The sequence below is a fragment of the Rutilus rutilus genome (assembly GCF_951802725.1).
Source record: "Rutilus rutilus genome assembly, chromosome: 7".
Lineage (NCBI taxonomy): Eukaryota > Metazoa > Chordata > Actinopteri > Cypriniformes > Leuciscidae > Rutilus > Rutilus rutilus.
Window position 1 is genome coordinate 13,800,828 of NC_140221.1, and position 17,310 is coordinate 13,818,137.

The window sequence follows — 17,310 nt, forward strand, 5'->3', positions numbered from 1 at the left end:
AAATATCACAAAGTCAAATTTAAATATAAGCACTCTGAAACAAAAGCAAGAACACCCTCAGTTAATACTGTAATAATATAATATTATTGGCGAAACAGATTTGGCAAACACTCAAATTTTTTGAATTTGCGCTCTTTCCAGCTTTCGAGGCTAAGTAGAATTAACCATTGAATAAAAGTGTTGTTTTTCATGCTGCTAAGAGGACCGATGGACAATTACACGCTGCAAAGTTTTAGAAATGACATCGACACATAAATGTAGGATTCACTCTCGAAATTGCATTAACAGTGATACTTGTACGGGACAAAAATATGGTATGTCAAAATAGATACGCGTAATGTAGGCTAAATGACGACTGAGATTGCTAGAAAAATATTCTTATTGATATATTTTTTTAAATTCTGTTCTAATTATTTGTAAAAGTAATGACTTAAATGTCTCACTGTATATTGCTATTGCTATATCAGCACATTACTAGAAAACCCTCACTCGTTTCACATACTCATTGCTTCCATTCTTAATTGTTCATCTCACAGCAAAGTTAAAATGTTAAGGTTTAGTAAACTTTAAGCTAAAGTTCAAGTAACTGTTAAATTGCCCATCTGACTAGTTGACTAGACAAATTAATATGTGAATTTTTAATAAACTAGCAACTAAAGTTCAGGTAAATGTTTAATTGTCCATCTGATTAATTCAAAATGTATGTGACTCTGCAAACAACTAATGAATTGTGATTTCGCAACATGTTATTTTATTTATTATGGTGCATAAATCTCAATTTAATAATGAAAAGTAATATACAGGGATGCATGTGCAACAACAATAATGTGCAATTGTGCATAGTTCTGATCTACTGTCTTAACATAATATTCTTAATCACAATATAGTTAGTTTCTATTAATATCGAAGGCTATATGCCTAATATGTTAATCTGTTTGACATATTTTGTATCGGGGGCCCCTGCTCCATCATGTCTCTATCGCCTAAGCCCTGATAAAGACCCCTGCTATAATACATTTTCATTTAAAATGAATTAACATGCAATTAAGTGTCCGGAAACATTACATTCAGTTCACACTTAAATATATTATTTTCAAGTATATTATATTCATATTAAGTACTCTTTTTAAAAGTATTCTAAAGTGTACTTATTTTGCACTAGGTGCAAATTGTTTCCACCATGATTTTATTAACTGAATTGACCCCAAATCAAAAAGCCAGTCTCAAAGAAACCCCTGAAATTCCCACTGATGACATTGTGGTGTCATCTCATGAAAACAATCATTCTGGCCATGTGCGGAATGCACTGCCAATAAAGCCTGGTGTGTTTGCATGCTCATACAGTTTCATTATAGAGCTGGTAAGTCCCGCCCATCCGTAAAACCCCAAGTGGACCTCTAGGTTGAAAAATCGTCAATGCAAGTGAATGTGAGAAAATAATTATTTTCTGGTCCCGTTTGAATTGTGCCATGAATGTGAACATATGTTGTCTGTGAATTTTTTATATAATTTTTCATGTTACGAGTTTGACAGTATATTGTATGATTCTTTGGCTAGCAGTTGCGGAAAAGACATAACGAGAAAGACTACATGTCGCCTATGTGACGTCACCCCATAACACATTTTCCCTCCACTTGTCAAATCACGGTGCTAATGCTGCGATAATCTATGGAGACAGATCGAGATGCCTGTGTGTTTTGTACCCAAATGTCACCATTCAAACCAAATGGGCTGTTCTTTCTTCAGATTCCCGTCTGATGTAAAAACTAGTAGCGAAGAGTTGTAGTCCACAAAGTGCTCTCACACAAAGTCTAACCGTATCAAACTTCTACCCGCTAAATTGTAGCATTCTTCACACGAAAAATTATATAAAAAATTCACAGACAACATTCATGGCAAAATTCAAACGGGACCAGAAAATAATTATTTTCTCACATTCACTTGCATTGACGATTTTTCAACCTAGAGGTCCAGTGGGGTTAGCGGAAGGGGCGGGACTTACCAGCTCTATAAAGAAATGGAGGGTGGGAATAAATTAGCTCCTTCTTCAGAATAGGGTCTAACCCAGCACAATAGGAGCTATCAGTGACATAAGTGTACGTTGATTGGCCGAACCCATGCCAAAACACATTTAAACAAAAAATAAACATTTAAACAAAATGTAATGTTTAGATGAAGTTGTGAAAATGGTGTGAACATGGACTTTACATGTTACAGTGCGAGCTGGAGGTGAATCAAAAAGCCAGTCTCAAAGAAACCCCTGAAATTCCCACTGATGACATTGTGGTGCCATCTCATGAAACAATCATTCTGGCCATGTGCGGAATGCACTGCACCTTTATTCTGTGCCAATAAATCTGGTGTGTTTGCATGCTCATACAGTTTCATTATAAAGAAACACACCCACCCCACATTTTTTAACATACACATTACACACCAGACTATCAATTACCTAAATCGGCACGAATATCTAATAACAAATTATTATTATTATTATTATTATTATATCTTGTAGTGTGTACCCAGCATAACAGAGGCACAGCTACAATCACAGCGTCCTCCATCCTCCAATTGTTGACTTTGTTGAATGCCGCGTTTAAATGACGTTTAATGACGTTGCTGTTGGCCGGCTTACGTCACTTCAGAATTTCTTCTGGCGGTGCGAATGCAAGCAGTAAAAAATGGCTCTAGGGGGAAATTTTGTTCTTGGGGGACCGCCCTGATGGCTAGTTCCTATAACTGATTTTCATATAACTACCCAGTGCAAAAGCACCTCATGTGAGGCATGTTGCTGTAAAGCCAGGGACACACCAAGCCGACGGTCGGCTGTCGGGCAACGTCAGGGCGTTTTTGAGTGTCGTTGGCTCCAGTCGGATGCTGTCTGTTTTTTGTTGGGCCGATTCAACATGTAGAATCGGCTTCGGGCCATCGGTGAGAGAGAAAACTCTGATTGGCTGTTCAGTTTAGCAAACAAATCTGTGCACAAGATTAAGAGCAAAAGTGATGAAAGCAATCAAAGAAGTCAAGACGGTAATTTTACGTCATCTTACCTGAGCATTCCACTGCTCAAATATTTTCATAATAAATGAGTGGAGTGGAATAAAGATTGTGATCATCATGATTGATATTCCAAACGGTAAGCACCAAACCAAGGCTTTGCTTTGTGACGCAAAGCAGCGCTTTATGGTTTGTATACCCGCAGTTCCTTTTTTGAATGACGAATATAGACAAATATATATGCTTAAATAGACAGTTATTGCCTTTAGACGTAGGCGCAGAACAAGCTTGCTAGTTGTCAGTCGCCTGTAGTCCTTTCGGTGTGTTCTATCTCAGATTTTTTCCTCGACGCGATGCGACAACGCATTCACCTTTCATCGGCACTAGTTCTTTGCCATCGGTTTGGTACCTACCTTTAGACACATAGATAAGACAAATGCTGTGTTCACTGGTGGTTGTCCCACCAACTGTGCCTGTTCCTTTGTCCTTGTGTGCCTGTTCCGCCAAAAGACTCTGAGATGGGTTAATACACTGCATTGTGTGCCAGTATTGACACATATGGATGCTTTTCATAATATATGATAGACCAGTAGGGTTGAAAAAATCTTTCAATGTTTTAAGTGCTGACACCATGTCTACATGGTGAACCATGAAAATGTAAAGCTACACTCACTTATAACCTATGCCTTGATTAATAAACTCAAAGTAATTAATCATACAGAGTCTGCAATTTTTTTAAATTGTGAAATGCTGAAATGCTGGGGTGTTTTTCATATTTTAATGCCTAAAACCCCCTAAACTGTCTCACAATCTGTAGTGCATGGACTTATTGTGTTAATAGCAATATATTATTAATAATAGCAATATACTGTAATAGAAGTTACACTACCGTTCAAAAGGTTGGGGTCAATACGATTTTTTAAACAAAATTGAAAGAAGTCTCTTGTACTCACCATGGCTGCATTTTTGCTCAAGCCATTTTGCTCACCATTGCTGCTCAAGAAACATTGTTATCTTATTATTATCCATGTTGAACACAGTTGTGCTGCTTAATATTTTTTTTGGAAACTGTGATGCATATTTTCTTTGAATAGAAAGTTCAAGAGAACAGCATTTGTGTGAAATAGAAAATAGAAAATTTGAAATGTCTTTACTGTCTCTTTTAATCAGTTGAATGCATCCTTGCTGTATAAAAGTATTAATTTCTTTTAAAATTTTATTTTAGTAGTATTAGTAATTTTAGTTTAAAATATGAATAAAAACATATGACACTATACATTATATAATATTAAATAAAATAAAATTAATATAAAATCATTTATAATAATAATAATAATAAAAAATTCTCCTGCCTAGTAATATAGATTGTTACTCTTACTGTACAGCTGTTTATGGGTATCAAACCTCGGGTATCAAACCTCGGACATCAAATAATATAGAATTCAACTCTTTTGTTTTTGCAGGTGTGTGTATGTAACAACAGCTTTCAAATTACCTTTTTTTATGAATGTTTTTTTTTTCTCATGAGGTCATTATTATTGTGTTCTCTCTGTAGATATGTACTGTACGCTGGAGGTAGACTCTTTCGGTTACTTCGTCAGTAAGGCCAAAACGCGCGTGTTCAGGGACACAACAGAACCAACGTGGAACGAGGTGAGCTTTGTCATGATAATAAATAAGATTCACCTGACCAATTATTACCATCATGTATCTGTCAATTCATTTATTTGTTATCCTACAGGAGTTTGAAATAGAGCTGGAGGGCTCTCAGTGTCTGCGGATCCTGTGCTATGAGAAGTGTTACGACAAATCAAAGATCAATAAGGACGATAATGAGATTGTGGACAAGATCATGGGCAAGGGCCAAGTACAGGTAGGACAAAGAGACAAACACATTGTTAAACACAACATGTGTGCAACAGTAAACACTCAGGTCTGAGTAAGACTCCACCAGACTGGTTTAGACCACAAAAGGACAGTTTTAAATTGTGGTGGTTTCCTGATGTGAGTCATTTCTATTGTTGTCTGGTTAGCGTGTGCTCTGCAGATGGTGTGTTGTGGTGCTTTATTTTTGACATTGGCAGCTTTACTGCCTGAGAACCCATGGCTTACATTTCTTTTTCCTCACATACATGGGAAATGCCCCAATTACACTTAAGTGAGTATGTCTGTGTTGAGATCAGTGTGTTCACGTGTTTTGCAGTATGCAGCTTACATTAGAAATCGTCATAGAATTCCTTTCAAGACGAATTTTTGAGCAGATCCATGACAAAAAAGTTCGTAAACATGCCCTTTTTATATTACTGGAATAAAGCCTTCATTGATCTTCATTGTTGTGGTAACACTTTGACAACCATATGAGTCGCTGATGCTACTTTTTTTACTGTCATTATCAAGCCATTTGTCCTGTTTTGCTAAGCTTTATGCTTAAACCTCAGTCAAATTCTTCTTCTTAAAGTATTGCATTCTTCTTTTAAATCTGGGGCAGCTTATGGGGGGACTAAAAATGAGGTGGATTTAATTGCACAGGAGGTTTGTTTCTGTTTTGTTTGTGTTATTCTCTTGGGATCATAGCCAGAGCTGAATTAACAGCAAAAGAGATGATTTTGTTTTCACAGAGAATGTGGTGTGTATGTCACTCCCATTAGTATGTACAGATATACACGTTACCACCACAAGCTAAACACGCACACACAGCATTACTTCTGCAGACAGAAATACTGATAGTAATGCTATTTTGGGAATAAAGACATTGCAGAGATGCTTGCAACCAAACTCCACAGAATGAGGGAGAAATAGTTATTCATAATAATAAAATTACTTTTATACCCCATATAAAGTATCTAAGGGACAGATGTTTAAAAGCATTGAATATTATTATGGTACTAGCAAAAACAAAATGGGGTGCTCATTGCACAGTTCTTTTGCGGCTATATAGACTGTTGGTCCGTTCCTGGCTGCATTATGGGAGCAGAGTTTATAGCTCTGCTAGAAAATCATATTTGCAAATGCTAGATACTGTTCACCATCAAGGAGGTTAGGCAATTGAGACTTGCCTTAGGAGTCTTCAGGACCTCTCAAATGTTTATGAATGACCTATCAAATCAGTATGAATGAAATTTGGATGTATTACATCAGCCAGGTTGTCACTGTCAGTTGTGTAGCTTTCTTGCCATTCATTTTATTCTTTTAAATACAACTCCTCTCCTGTGGCCTCATAGGTCCATTGGACCAGCCCGATCTCATCCCAAGGCGTCATATACTGACGCTTTTGACATTTCATCTACATCCAACGCACATGGCACCCTTTAGCGTCAATATGAGACGCATATAGATATGGGCCAGAAGGCGCCTCCTAGCGGTCTAACCCTAACCCTACCCCAGACCTAAACCTACCCATAACCGAACAAAGCTCTGTGCGTCTCATATAAAGGGTGCCATGTGCGTTGGATGTAGACGAAATGTCAAAAAATATTTTTATATTTACGCCCTAGTATATGACGCCCTAGGATGAGAATGCGTTGATTGGACACACACTTCATAATCTCGCCGGTAGTAGTAAGTCATCCAGGTATTTTTTGCCTGCTCTTTTATAAAAACTTTGAATTCAGACATACTACTCTGTAGTGTTAATTTTGTTAACGAAAATTATGATGAAAAATGTTCATCGACAACATTTCTTTCCTGACTAAGACGAGACGACGACAAGACAACTTCAACATCATTAAACGATAATTGTTACTATCAACTTGCAATTGAAAAAAGATGAGATTAAAATGTAGTTCAAAATATCTTTACCAGATTCTTCTTTTGTTTTTGTCAGAGAGACAAAAATATTTCGGTGACAAAATATTACCGAGAGGGTCTGCGTCCGAAATCGCATACTCTGAGTAGGTACTTATTTGAATAAGTAATTACTTCATGGCCACTAAAAACATTTCTATATAGTATGAATGTACGACATGTACAAATGTGTCTGGATGTATCATGTGTTACATAACGTTAAAAAACAAATACTAACCTTAACCTACACCCAAACCTTAACCTTAGTATAGCAGTGGTAGTACATCCATGCAATCAGATCCATCCATGATATTTCTGACCTCTGAATTGAATCCATGAAGTTTTCTTGACAGCTGACTGTGTGAGTACAGAGTTGAGTACAGATTTGAGTTCTTTTTTTGCATCTAATCGTGCTTGAATGGTTCAATGATCGTGCAATGATTGGCACTTAAATGAATGATAGCGTGATCATATACTGTAGTGCAGCCTAAGGATGACAAAAGCAAATGCTTTGTTAATTGCGTTAAATATTTTTAACGTGTTAAACTGAATTTTTTTTTTTTTATTGTCAAATGCATTAATTTTGACAGCTCTAGTTGGAACAAATGATTGTTTGCAGCGAGATTCACAGTGTTAGTGTTTCATATACTGTAGATTTACTGTGTAGGCTTACGCCTACCCTATGTTATGGGGACATTTTTTGGTCCCCATGAGAAAAACGGCTTACAAATCATTCTTGGTGTTTTTTGACAATCTGAAAATGCAGAAAGCGCTCTGTGATGGATAGGTTTAGGGTTAGGATATAGAATATGCAGTTTGTACAGTATAAAAATCATTATGTCTACCCATAAAACGTGTGTGTGTGCATGCGTGCGTGCGCCAAACAACCATCTTATGTTCTCTAGTAAAAGAAAACAAGTCAAGAACCTCTTCAAAGTGAGAAGGCACAGCTGCTCTCATAGAGGTGCACTTCACACTCACCCTTTAGTATATGTGACCTATGGCCCACTTAACTCTCTCCTGGTGTAAAGTATATATTTTTGCTTGGCAAATAAAATATATATTTGATTGCTTGGCCTTCTAGTAGTTAATACCTTCCTTCCTGGACAGGAAGACAAGCCACTTCTGAAACTAAAGTTACTCCTTTCTATACATGTGAGAGGCCTTGTTCATATTTAAGTGAGTTTAAAGAGCGTGTTGAAACTGGTGGTTAGAAGAGACTTTGTGCAGCATACAGGTTGGTACTGAAGCTATGTTAGATTATTTTGAGAGGTTATAACTAATATAAATATTCCAGTAATATTTCTGTCAATGTGTGACCATGAAACTTTTCGAATCCATTTCCTTTAATTATTTGGGTATGCTAAAGAATTGTATGTCTGAAGTTCAGGACTTCTTTTTAAGCATCTAACACCATGAGTTACACATTTGTAAAACACTTGACATGAATGCAGCTGTGGAATGATAAACTGTGCTGGGGATATAATGATGGCACATGCACATACAATGCAGTGTGAGAGGGGTAATGAGTGTGGAGTAGGCTACTTTACACAGCTGTACTCTGGGAAATATACATCACTCAGAGAGAATGAGATACTATTATGACTTCATCAGGTTTAATTAAAGTCAAACTGCACATGTCCGCGCTAGCCTTATCATATCCCTCTAATGTGATAATGGTATGGTATGGAAATGTGTAGTAGTGAAATATAGAACCATTTTAGTTTAGATTTGCTGTGGGTTTGCACCAAAAAGGATCATCAGCATCAAGTGTCTTCAAGTATGATATCTTTTTGACGTGTAACATGTGACGCAACGTTACTCTGTGTGTTAGCTCAGTGGCTGGTATGAGACACTTGCACATTTGACACTTGGCATGAGACACATACATTGCAGTTAGCTAGATCGATTTTAGAATATCATATTAATGAAAGCTAGATGACTTTTGTTAGTAAATGGCATGCAATTCATTTTAAAATGTATTGTATGGTAGAGAAAATACTGTATTACTGTTACTACTAATAAAGCTCTTTCTGCTGTGTTAGCCACTTGACAAAATATTGTTGTCTATAACATGGTAAAAACATGTTACTCGCTGTAAATAAAAAAACAAGAGAGTGTCTTTGGTGTTTCCATGGTTTCTCAAAAGAATAAACCTGGAAATCGAGGATAATGGGCCGTCACACTGGTTAAAATTTATTTGGAATTAAAGTCCTCATGAAATCAAAATTGACCGTATTTACTTTAACACACAATACTGGTCTTGGGGTGAACAATTAATCCGTGCAAATTAATACACAGAAAAAACTACAGTAGTCAACATTTTAAGTGAATCAAAAAAGTTTATCAAAGTTGTCCTAAGACAAGAACGGGTATTGTTAAAAATGAATGTATGACTTTGATGAAAGGTTTTGATCCACTTCAAATGTTGACTACTGTAGTTTGTCGTGGTACTCTTTAATCAAAATCTGAAAAGTTACTTCCGGTCTGGAATGTTGTCCTTTTCCGATGACGTCAGTTTGACGGCTTGGGAGGAAAACGCTTCCTCATCACCCCCAATTTTGGAAAGTGCTGCATACATGACATACCCAAAATAAAAAGGTTGCTGCTCAGAAGTCATTCTGAATAGACACATAACCAACATATATTTAGAAAGCCAACCCTTGAGAGTTTGCAGTTCAAGACTCAAAATTAACCAGACTGTTATTAACATTGAGATATACAAGCTGAAACATAAAAACAAAAACAACAAATATTAAGACAATATTTATTAAATGCATAAAAATATGATGTGAATTTAGGATAGCAACTTATAACCACAACTTAAGTGTAGCCACAATTGTGGTCATGCTTCATTTCAATTCTGAGCATGATATCTCTAATATTATGCATTTTATGAAGCAGAGAAAGCTCCTGCATTAGGTGCATTAGCACAACAAGTAGCCTCAAGCTATGACACAATAATTTTTTTTAATATTACACTTTTATTTAAAGCTCATTTAAAAAAACCATAGAGTATTTGTATCATATTCCGGTCGCGGTTTAAAATAGTTTCAAGTCGTAAAAAGATTTTGAAATATGTTATATTTAGCATTTTAGATGAAGCTATGGGCTATGCTTACTCTTACCTCTATTCTTTATTCATATAAAAATACCCCAAATCGCACGAAAATAACACACAAAACATAAATACTTAAATCGTGCATTTATTAGCTGCTTGTTTCAGGTGAAGAGATGTCACTTTCGCTTTGTTATCACGGATGTCCAGAATCAGGAAGTGTACACAGGACGCGTCATGCAGAAGAGGTCACGCTGAATCACGTGAGATGATTGACGGCTGTACAAGCTAATCATATTTCTCCGAGGTCAAATCTGACGCAAATCAGGAAGAGGAGACACACATCTCGTGGTGTTCGCTGTTTGAGCTCTTCAGATCACATAATTCAGTGGAAAATGAATAGAAATGGTTATTCTGTATGACGAAAATTTTTACTGGCATGTGATAATTAATAATTATTTCTCCAAATATGCGCTCCATTGGACTAAGAGCCCTGGCAGATTCTGTTTATTATATGTATTTGAGCACAAATAAACCGGAGAGGACGAGAATGAATGTTTTGTGAGTGATTATTTCTATTCAAAATAATGATCGTTACAGATTAATTATTTTGCACTCCTGGCATAAATTAAGAAATTAATGTCACTGCAAACCAGTTAAATCATAAACAGTGGTCAAATATCGAAGCTGGAGTATTAAACCTTCCTTATGATGCTGAATTTGTCCAGATCAAGTAAGAGTGTGATGTTTTTATGAGTAATGAATTTTGAACATCAAAAATCACCAGTGATCCCAGACGGGTAAGGGGTTTTAACCACTCACCTCCAACCATTAGTCTGCTATGAGCGAGAGATGGAAAGGAGGTCTGCTAAAGTAAGACCCCGCCTTTTCACTTGGAAATACGTCACAGCATTACAGTAAAATCAGTTGCAACTTCCGGTTCACAGGGACTTTAAACACTGTTGGAAACATTTTGGATAATGTTAAGTACACTAAGTCAACAAAATATATAACATTGTTAGCTGTAAGATTCTTTTATGTTTTTTGCACCAGGGATGCATTTGTTTAATGAAAAATACAGTAAAACAGTAATATTGTGAAAAATGATTAATTTTAAATAATATTAATATATTTAAAAATGTAATGTCTTTTTTTCTTTTTATTGTAATTAATTTCTGTTATGCCATTTTATTGTAATTCATTTGTGATGCCATTACTCATTTAAAAAAATCTTACTGAACCCAAACTTGAACAGTGAACATTTTTTTTTATTATTATTATTAAAGCAGTTTTATTTTAAGGCTAGGGATGGACTGTAGAACTTATTTGTTTTATTGAAAAACAATAGAGGTTTATTGCATGACTCCATTTAAAAAAGTAAATGTGTGTGTGTGCACATTTGTCCGCTCACATTCACATTCAGTCGGCGACACTAGCCACATCAACATGACATTTTCAGCAGCAAATAGAAAACAATTAATCTCTCACATATTCATAACAAACAGTAAATAAATATCACATATTGCTGTCTGATTTGATTTGTGAAACTAAGACAACTGCTTTATTATTTATTAACTGTCATTCATGTGTTAAAGATAGTATTAGATTCGTGCCAGGCACTTTTTGTTACAATATACTGTCTTTCTTTCCCGTGATCAGTGATATTGAGGGCTAGGTCAACATCTGGACCAACTTATACTCTAAAAAACACAATCCTCCAAACGAATCAGTCTCTTTCATTTAGATTATGTAATGCTGTGATTGTGTTGTCGTCATAAGTATCTGAGCTTGATCTTCTGTTTGAATCTTTCGCTCTGGGCGTCTGTTTTCTTAACTGCTCTGGCTGAGGTGAACTGAGCCAAAATGTTTCCCTTCCCTCCCTGGAGAGATCCTGATTTATTTAACAATTTTCTGGCCCTAACATGTAAAAATCCTTAAATGGTCACATTGTAGCAACTCCCATCTGATTTTAATGGACCCTGTTACTGCAGCCATGTTTTATAGAGAGACAGGAAAGCTTATATTCATCTATATTCTATTCACGTCCACAAGTCAAGTCACCTTTATTTATATAGCGTTTTTTACAATACAGATTGCATCAAATCAGCTTTACAGTGATACCATGAAAATAATACAACAAAGTTTGTGTCTAGAAGAAAATTGTGTCATCGTCCACCTTAAGTAAGGCAGATCAATAATATTGTTAAATATTAAATGTCCCCAACTAAGCAAGCCAAAAGCCAAGGCAACAGTGGCAAGGAACCAAAACTCCGTCAGGTGACAGAATGGAGAAAAAAAACCTTGGGAGAACCCAGGTTCAGTCGGGGGCCAGTTCTCCTCTGGCCAACGAGCTAACAGTGTATAATTATGATCCAGGCAGCATTACAGGTCAGAAGTCAGATTGGATCAGAACATTCAGAATATTTATCCAGTTCCATCTGGTTGGAAGTCGGAGTCATCACGCTAGTATGGAGACGGTGATTGGAGACATGATCATGTTTCTAGCATCAAGTCATTTTTCTACCCACTCTAAAAACGTACTCGGTTACTAACGTAACCTCGGTTCTCTCTAGAGAGGGAACGAGTACTGCGTAAGTGTTACGCTAGGGGAAAATCTCTTTTCCGCGAGATACTGAAGCCAAAAAATTATCCTTAATTTTGAAATAATGTAAAACGCGTTGCGGCAGCGTGCAGACACAGGCGAGACGGCTCGCGCGCCTATTGGCTGTCCTGCGGCAACTGCAGCAGCCTATCGATAAGGCCCTATCGCTTCGCGCCCAATACGTCACGTCCCGCCGAGACGGGCGTGGCCTAGGGCTATAAATATAGCTTCGAGAGGCTAGCTCACTGGTTTTTCATCGCCGGAGCGAACCAGAGCGTGTGCAGGCACGGCAAGATACGCAGTACTCGTTCCCTCTCTAGAGAGAACCGAGGTTACGTTAGTAACCGAGTACGTTCTCTTACGAGAGGTTCTCTCGTACTGTGTAAGTCTTACGCTAGGGGAACACAGTGTAAAACGCCGTGCATGCTAAGATCCAGCACCAAAGACCCAAGGGCAAGTGCCCAGGCTCATATAGTACATGATCATAAGGGACTCACAGAGAGTCCAGGAAAGAGTGGCTAGAATAGCATCATTCCTGTAATAATATAACATCCTATAAGGAGCAGTTATACTGATGATGTTTCGTACAGTCAGGGCGACCCCCGGCCTGAACTGACGAATATAGTGGGTCTTACACACTGCCCCTAGAGCTGCGCGATCAATCAGCGAGCGTTTGCTCAAGCAGTTTCAGTATTCTGGGCCGAACACATCGGGGCAGACAGTACCGATTTTTAGACCGAAAGCAGCTTAGCCTGCAAAGCGGGAACCTCTAGGTTATAAAACCTTATAAATGTAGACGGGGAGGCCCAGCCTGCCGCCATACAGATATCTTGCAAGGCAATCCCACTAGACCAAGCCCACGACGAGGCCACACCTCTCGTGGAGTGCGCTCTGACACCTAATGGGCACTGCAAGCCCTTAGAGGTATAAGCCAGCGCTATAGCATCGACTATCCATCTGGATAGGCTCTGTTTCGACACGGCAAGTCCCTTAGAACGTCCGTAGAGTGAAACAAAGAGCTGCTCTGTCTGTCTGAAAACAGACGTGCGAGACACATAAGCCCTTAATGCCCTGACCGGGCAAAGGAAGCTGGCGTCCTTTTCCTCGTTAGAGACCGGCAGGGCAGACAGGGAAATCACCTGAGCCCTGAACGGTGTGTTGAGGGATTTAGGAACGTACCCGTGCCTCGGTTTGAGTATGACTTTCGAGTCATTTGGCCCAAACTCCATACATGTCGCACTCACTGAGAGCGCTTGTAAGTCCCCTATGTGCTTTACTGAAGCGAGAGCCAGAAGAAACACTGTTTTGAAAGACAAGTGTTTGATATCTGTTGATTGGATTGGCTCAAATGGGGCACCTTTCATGGCCTCCAAGACCGTAGAAAGGTCCCATATGGGAACTGAGGGAGGTCTGGGAGGATTTAACCTCTTAGCTCCTCTAAAGCCTAGTTCACACTACAGGATTTTAAGCCCGATTTGCAAATCGTTGAGCTTGCCGACAGGTCAGGGTGTTATCGCGTGCAAATCGTGGGGGATTAGCGAGTGATGAACGTTCGCCAATCTGTTAGTATGAAAGAGCCAACAACGCATCAAAGACGCTCGCAGACGCCTCGCAGACGCGTCGCCAAGCCCAGAAAAATATCTAGCATGCTAGATATCCAGAGCTGTCGCACGACTCAACCTCATGTGACAGCCAATCAGAGCAAGGCATGGGTTGAGGTCACCGGGTAAATACCATAGACTGTAAAAAAATAAATACGTGGCCGTCAGCCAAATATAAGCATGCAGCTACATCTCCGATATAAACATGCTGTACTCACCTCCAACTCTTTCTGTAGCATAGACAATCCCTGCTGTTCGCGTATGCGGATCCACTCTTTCGCCCATATACTCTCGCTTTTGTTTTGTTTTTTCGTTTGTTTTTTTTCAGAGAAAATCATCGCACAAACAGTTTGCAGCACTAATTTCTGTCTGACGTCCATATTCGCGTGTTGTGTTCTTTTTCGTCTTCTTCACTGGGTAGTGGCGCGCGCGCTGTTTCGCGTCATTTCCGGTTCGTTTTATCGCGTGATTTTTCGTGACAAAACGTGGTTTGTAGACAAGATAGAATTGTTGGGTGACAGAGTTGTTGTCAACTCGTGTAGTGCGTTACCTCCTGTTGTGGATCAATCACGTTGTGTTGTGTGGTGTGAACAGCTCAACAACTTGAACACTCCTGATTTCACAGAGAGCAAGTCATGTAGTGTGAACTTCACAGTTCAGCCCGACGTTTTAAAATCATGTAGTGTGAACTAGGCTTAAGGAAGCGAATGACCAGATCATTCCTCCCCAGTGACTGGCCACGCGTTGGTTTAGAAAAACGCTGCTAAACTTTGAGCGTGGATAAACATAAACTTTGAGCGTGGATGGGGCTCTGCCCTCATCCAGTAGCTCTTGTAGGAAGGAGAGAACCTCTGTCACTCCACAGTCTTGGGGTGAAAAGCCGCGTGCTGTGCACCAGCTAGAGAACACAGACCATTTTGAGGAATAGAGCCGTCTCGTAGAGGGGGCTCTAGCCTGCATGGTCGTGTTTAACACTCCCTCTGGGAGATCAGTGGGTACCCGTTGATGGCCCACGCATGTAGGGACCAAAGCTCCGGGCGAGGATGCCAGATCGAGCCCCTGGCTTGAGAGAGGAGGTCCCTCCTCACTGGTATTGGCCATGGGGCAGCGCTCGTCAGCTGCATCAGAACTGGGAACCAAGCCTGGTTCTTCCAGAACTGAGCCATTAGTAGCACTGAGCATCCGTTTTCCCTGATCCGGGAGGTAGGAGCGTGACGGGGGGAAAAGCATAGAGCGGGCAGCGGGGCCAGACGTGGGCCAGCGCATCCCTGCTTTTAGAGAAAACTCCGGGCAGTGAGCGTTTTCCTGAGACGCAAACAGGTCCATTTTCGCTCTGCCGAATGTCTCCCACAGCAGTTGAACTGTCTGCGGATGTAGAGACCATTCCCCTGCCGGAACATTGTTCCTGGACAGTCTGTCTGGTCCCACATTCAGGTGGCCAGGCACATGCGCTGCTCTGAGCGAGCGCAGATTGTGCTGAGCCCATACCAGGAGGTGTTCCGTCAACCTGTAAAGGTTTCGGGATGTGATGCCTCCCTGGCGATTTATGTAGGCTACCACTGACATGTTGTCCGAGCGGACCAAGACGTGGTGTCCTGCTATTTGGGGACGAAAACGCCTCAGCGCGTTGTCGACTGCCATCATTTCCAGACAGTTTATGTGCAGAAGCTTTTCCCGTTCTGACCACTGGCCGAAGAACGGTCTGCCCTCGAGCAGCGCTCCCCATCCCGAGGTGGAGGCGTCCGTAGACACCACCTTCACTCTCGAGGAAGTCCCCAGGCTTACACCTGACTGGTACCAGTCGGTCGCTCTCCAAGGTATCAGTGCTGAGATGCATTTCTGATCGACTTTGAGGCGAAAAAGACCAGAAGTCCACGCTCGGCATGGTACTCGCGCTTGTAGCCAGAGCTGCAGTGGGCGCATGCGAAGCAGACCCAGCTGAAGAACTGCTGATGCTGCGGCCATGAGACCCAGCATCCTTTGAAGCTTTTGAGCGGGACTATAGCGCCGCGGCGGAAGGATTCTGTCATGCGCTGAATAACCAGTCTGCGCTGCGGCGATAGTTGAGCTGTCATAGACAGCGAGTCCAGTTCTGTGCCCAGAAAAGATATTCTCTGACTGGGAGACAGTGAACTTTTCGCCCAATTGACTTCGAGACCCGGATTCTCGAGATGCTCGAGTAAAATGGTTCTGTGTTCTATGAGCTCTGAGTGTGACTGAGCTAGAACCAGCCAGTCGTCCAAGTAGTTCAAAACTCGCATTCCCCGAAGTTTCAGGGGAGCGAGGGCTGCGTCCATGCACATCGTGAATGTACGGGGTGCTAGGGACAGGCCAAACGGTAGGACTGTGTATTGATATGCCTGGCCCTCGAAGGCGAATCTCAAAAATCGCCTGTGACGTGACGCTATTTGTATTTGGAAATATGCGTCCTTCAGATCTATTGACACAAACCAGTCCCCCTGGCGAATTTGCGACAGGATTTTCTTGGTCGTGAGCATTCTGAACCGGCGTTTTGAAAACGCTTTGTTCAGCTGTCTTAGATCTAGAATGGGTCTGAGACCCCCGTCTTTTTTCGGTACCAGAAAATATCTGCTGTATAGCCCCCCTTCGCTCTGAGCTTGAGATAAAGGCTCTATGGCCCCTTTGCTCAACAGTTTCGCAATTCCGGCACGAAGTAGATGTGCTACTTCCTTTTCTACCGTGGTTTCGATTTGCGCCGCGCAACGGCGGGGACGTCGAGCGAACTGTAGCGAATAGCCTCTTTCTATAATGTTCAGCACCCATTCTGATACCCCGGGAAGCTTTGCCCACGCATTTGCATGGATAGCTAGGGGTTGAATGAGATCTGGGCTCTGGCCGCGACATGGTGGCGGCCGGAGCGTTCCGGTGTGCTGAAACACAAACATCGTGCTTGTAGCGTTCGAGGCGGGGGGCGCGTGTCATGTCATGTCCGTGAGTGAATGTGGGCGCGGGACAGCGGGCACATTTACTGCACTGAAAACACCGTGAGCGTGAGCTGACTGTATGTGTGTTGGTTTCGTTTTTACAGAAACCGTGGGACATGCAGTGTGTAGTGTTTGTGGGCACTGGGTCGTGGGCACATACACTACATTAAATGCACAATTGACATGAGTCGATTTTATGTGTGCAAGCCCTGTATTTTGGCGGGCTGTGCTTGTGTGTAGGAACGAACACTGGGTTGTGGGCATTTTTACTACACTCATAACACCATCGGCCGTGGCCGGATCTTGAGTGAATGTGGGCGTGGG

General features: G+C 40.6%; 1 protein-coding gene across 3 annotated transcripts in view; it reads left to right on the top strand.

Moving 5' to 3' along the window:
• The window catches only part of abr (ABR activator of RhoGEF and GTPase), a 331,053-nt gene that overhangs the window by 230,282 nt on the left and 83,461 nt on the right, over positions 1–17,310 (top strand). For all 3 annotated transcript variants that reach the window (XM_084412865.1, XM_084412866.1, XM_084412867.1), the window contains 2 exons: positions 4,553–4,650; positions 4,739–4,870. In XM_084412865.1, coding sequence (XP_084268991.1) covers positions 4,553–4,650; positions 4,739–4,870 — 230 coding nt within the window. The remainder of the gene's footprint in view (positions 1–4,552; positions 4,651–4,738; positions 4,871–17,310) is intronic.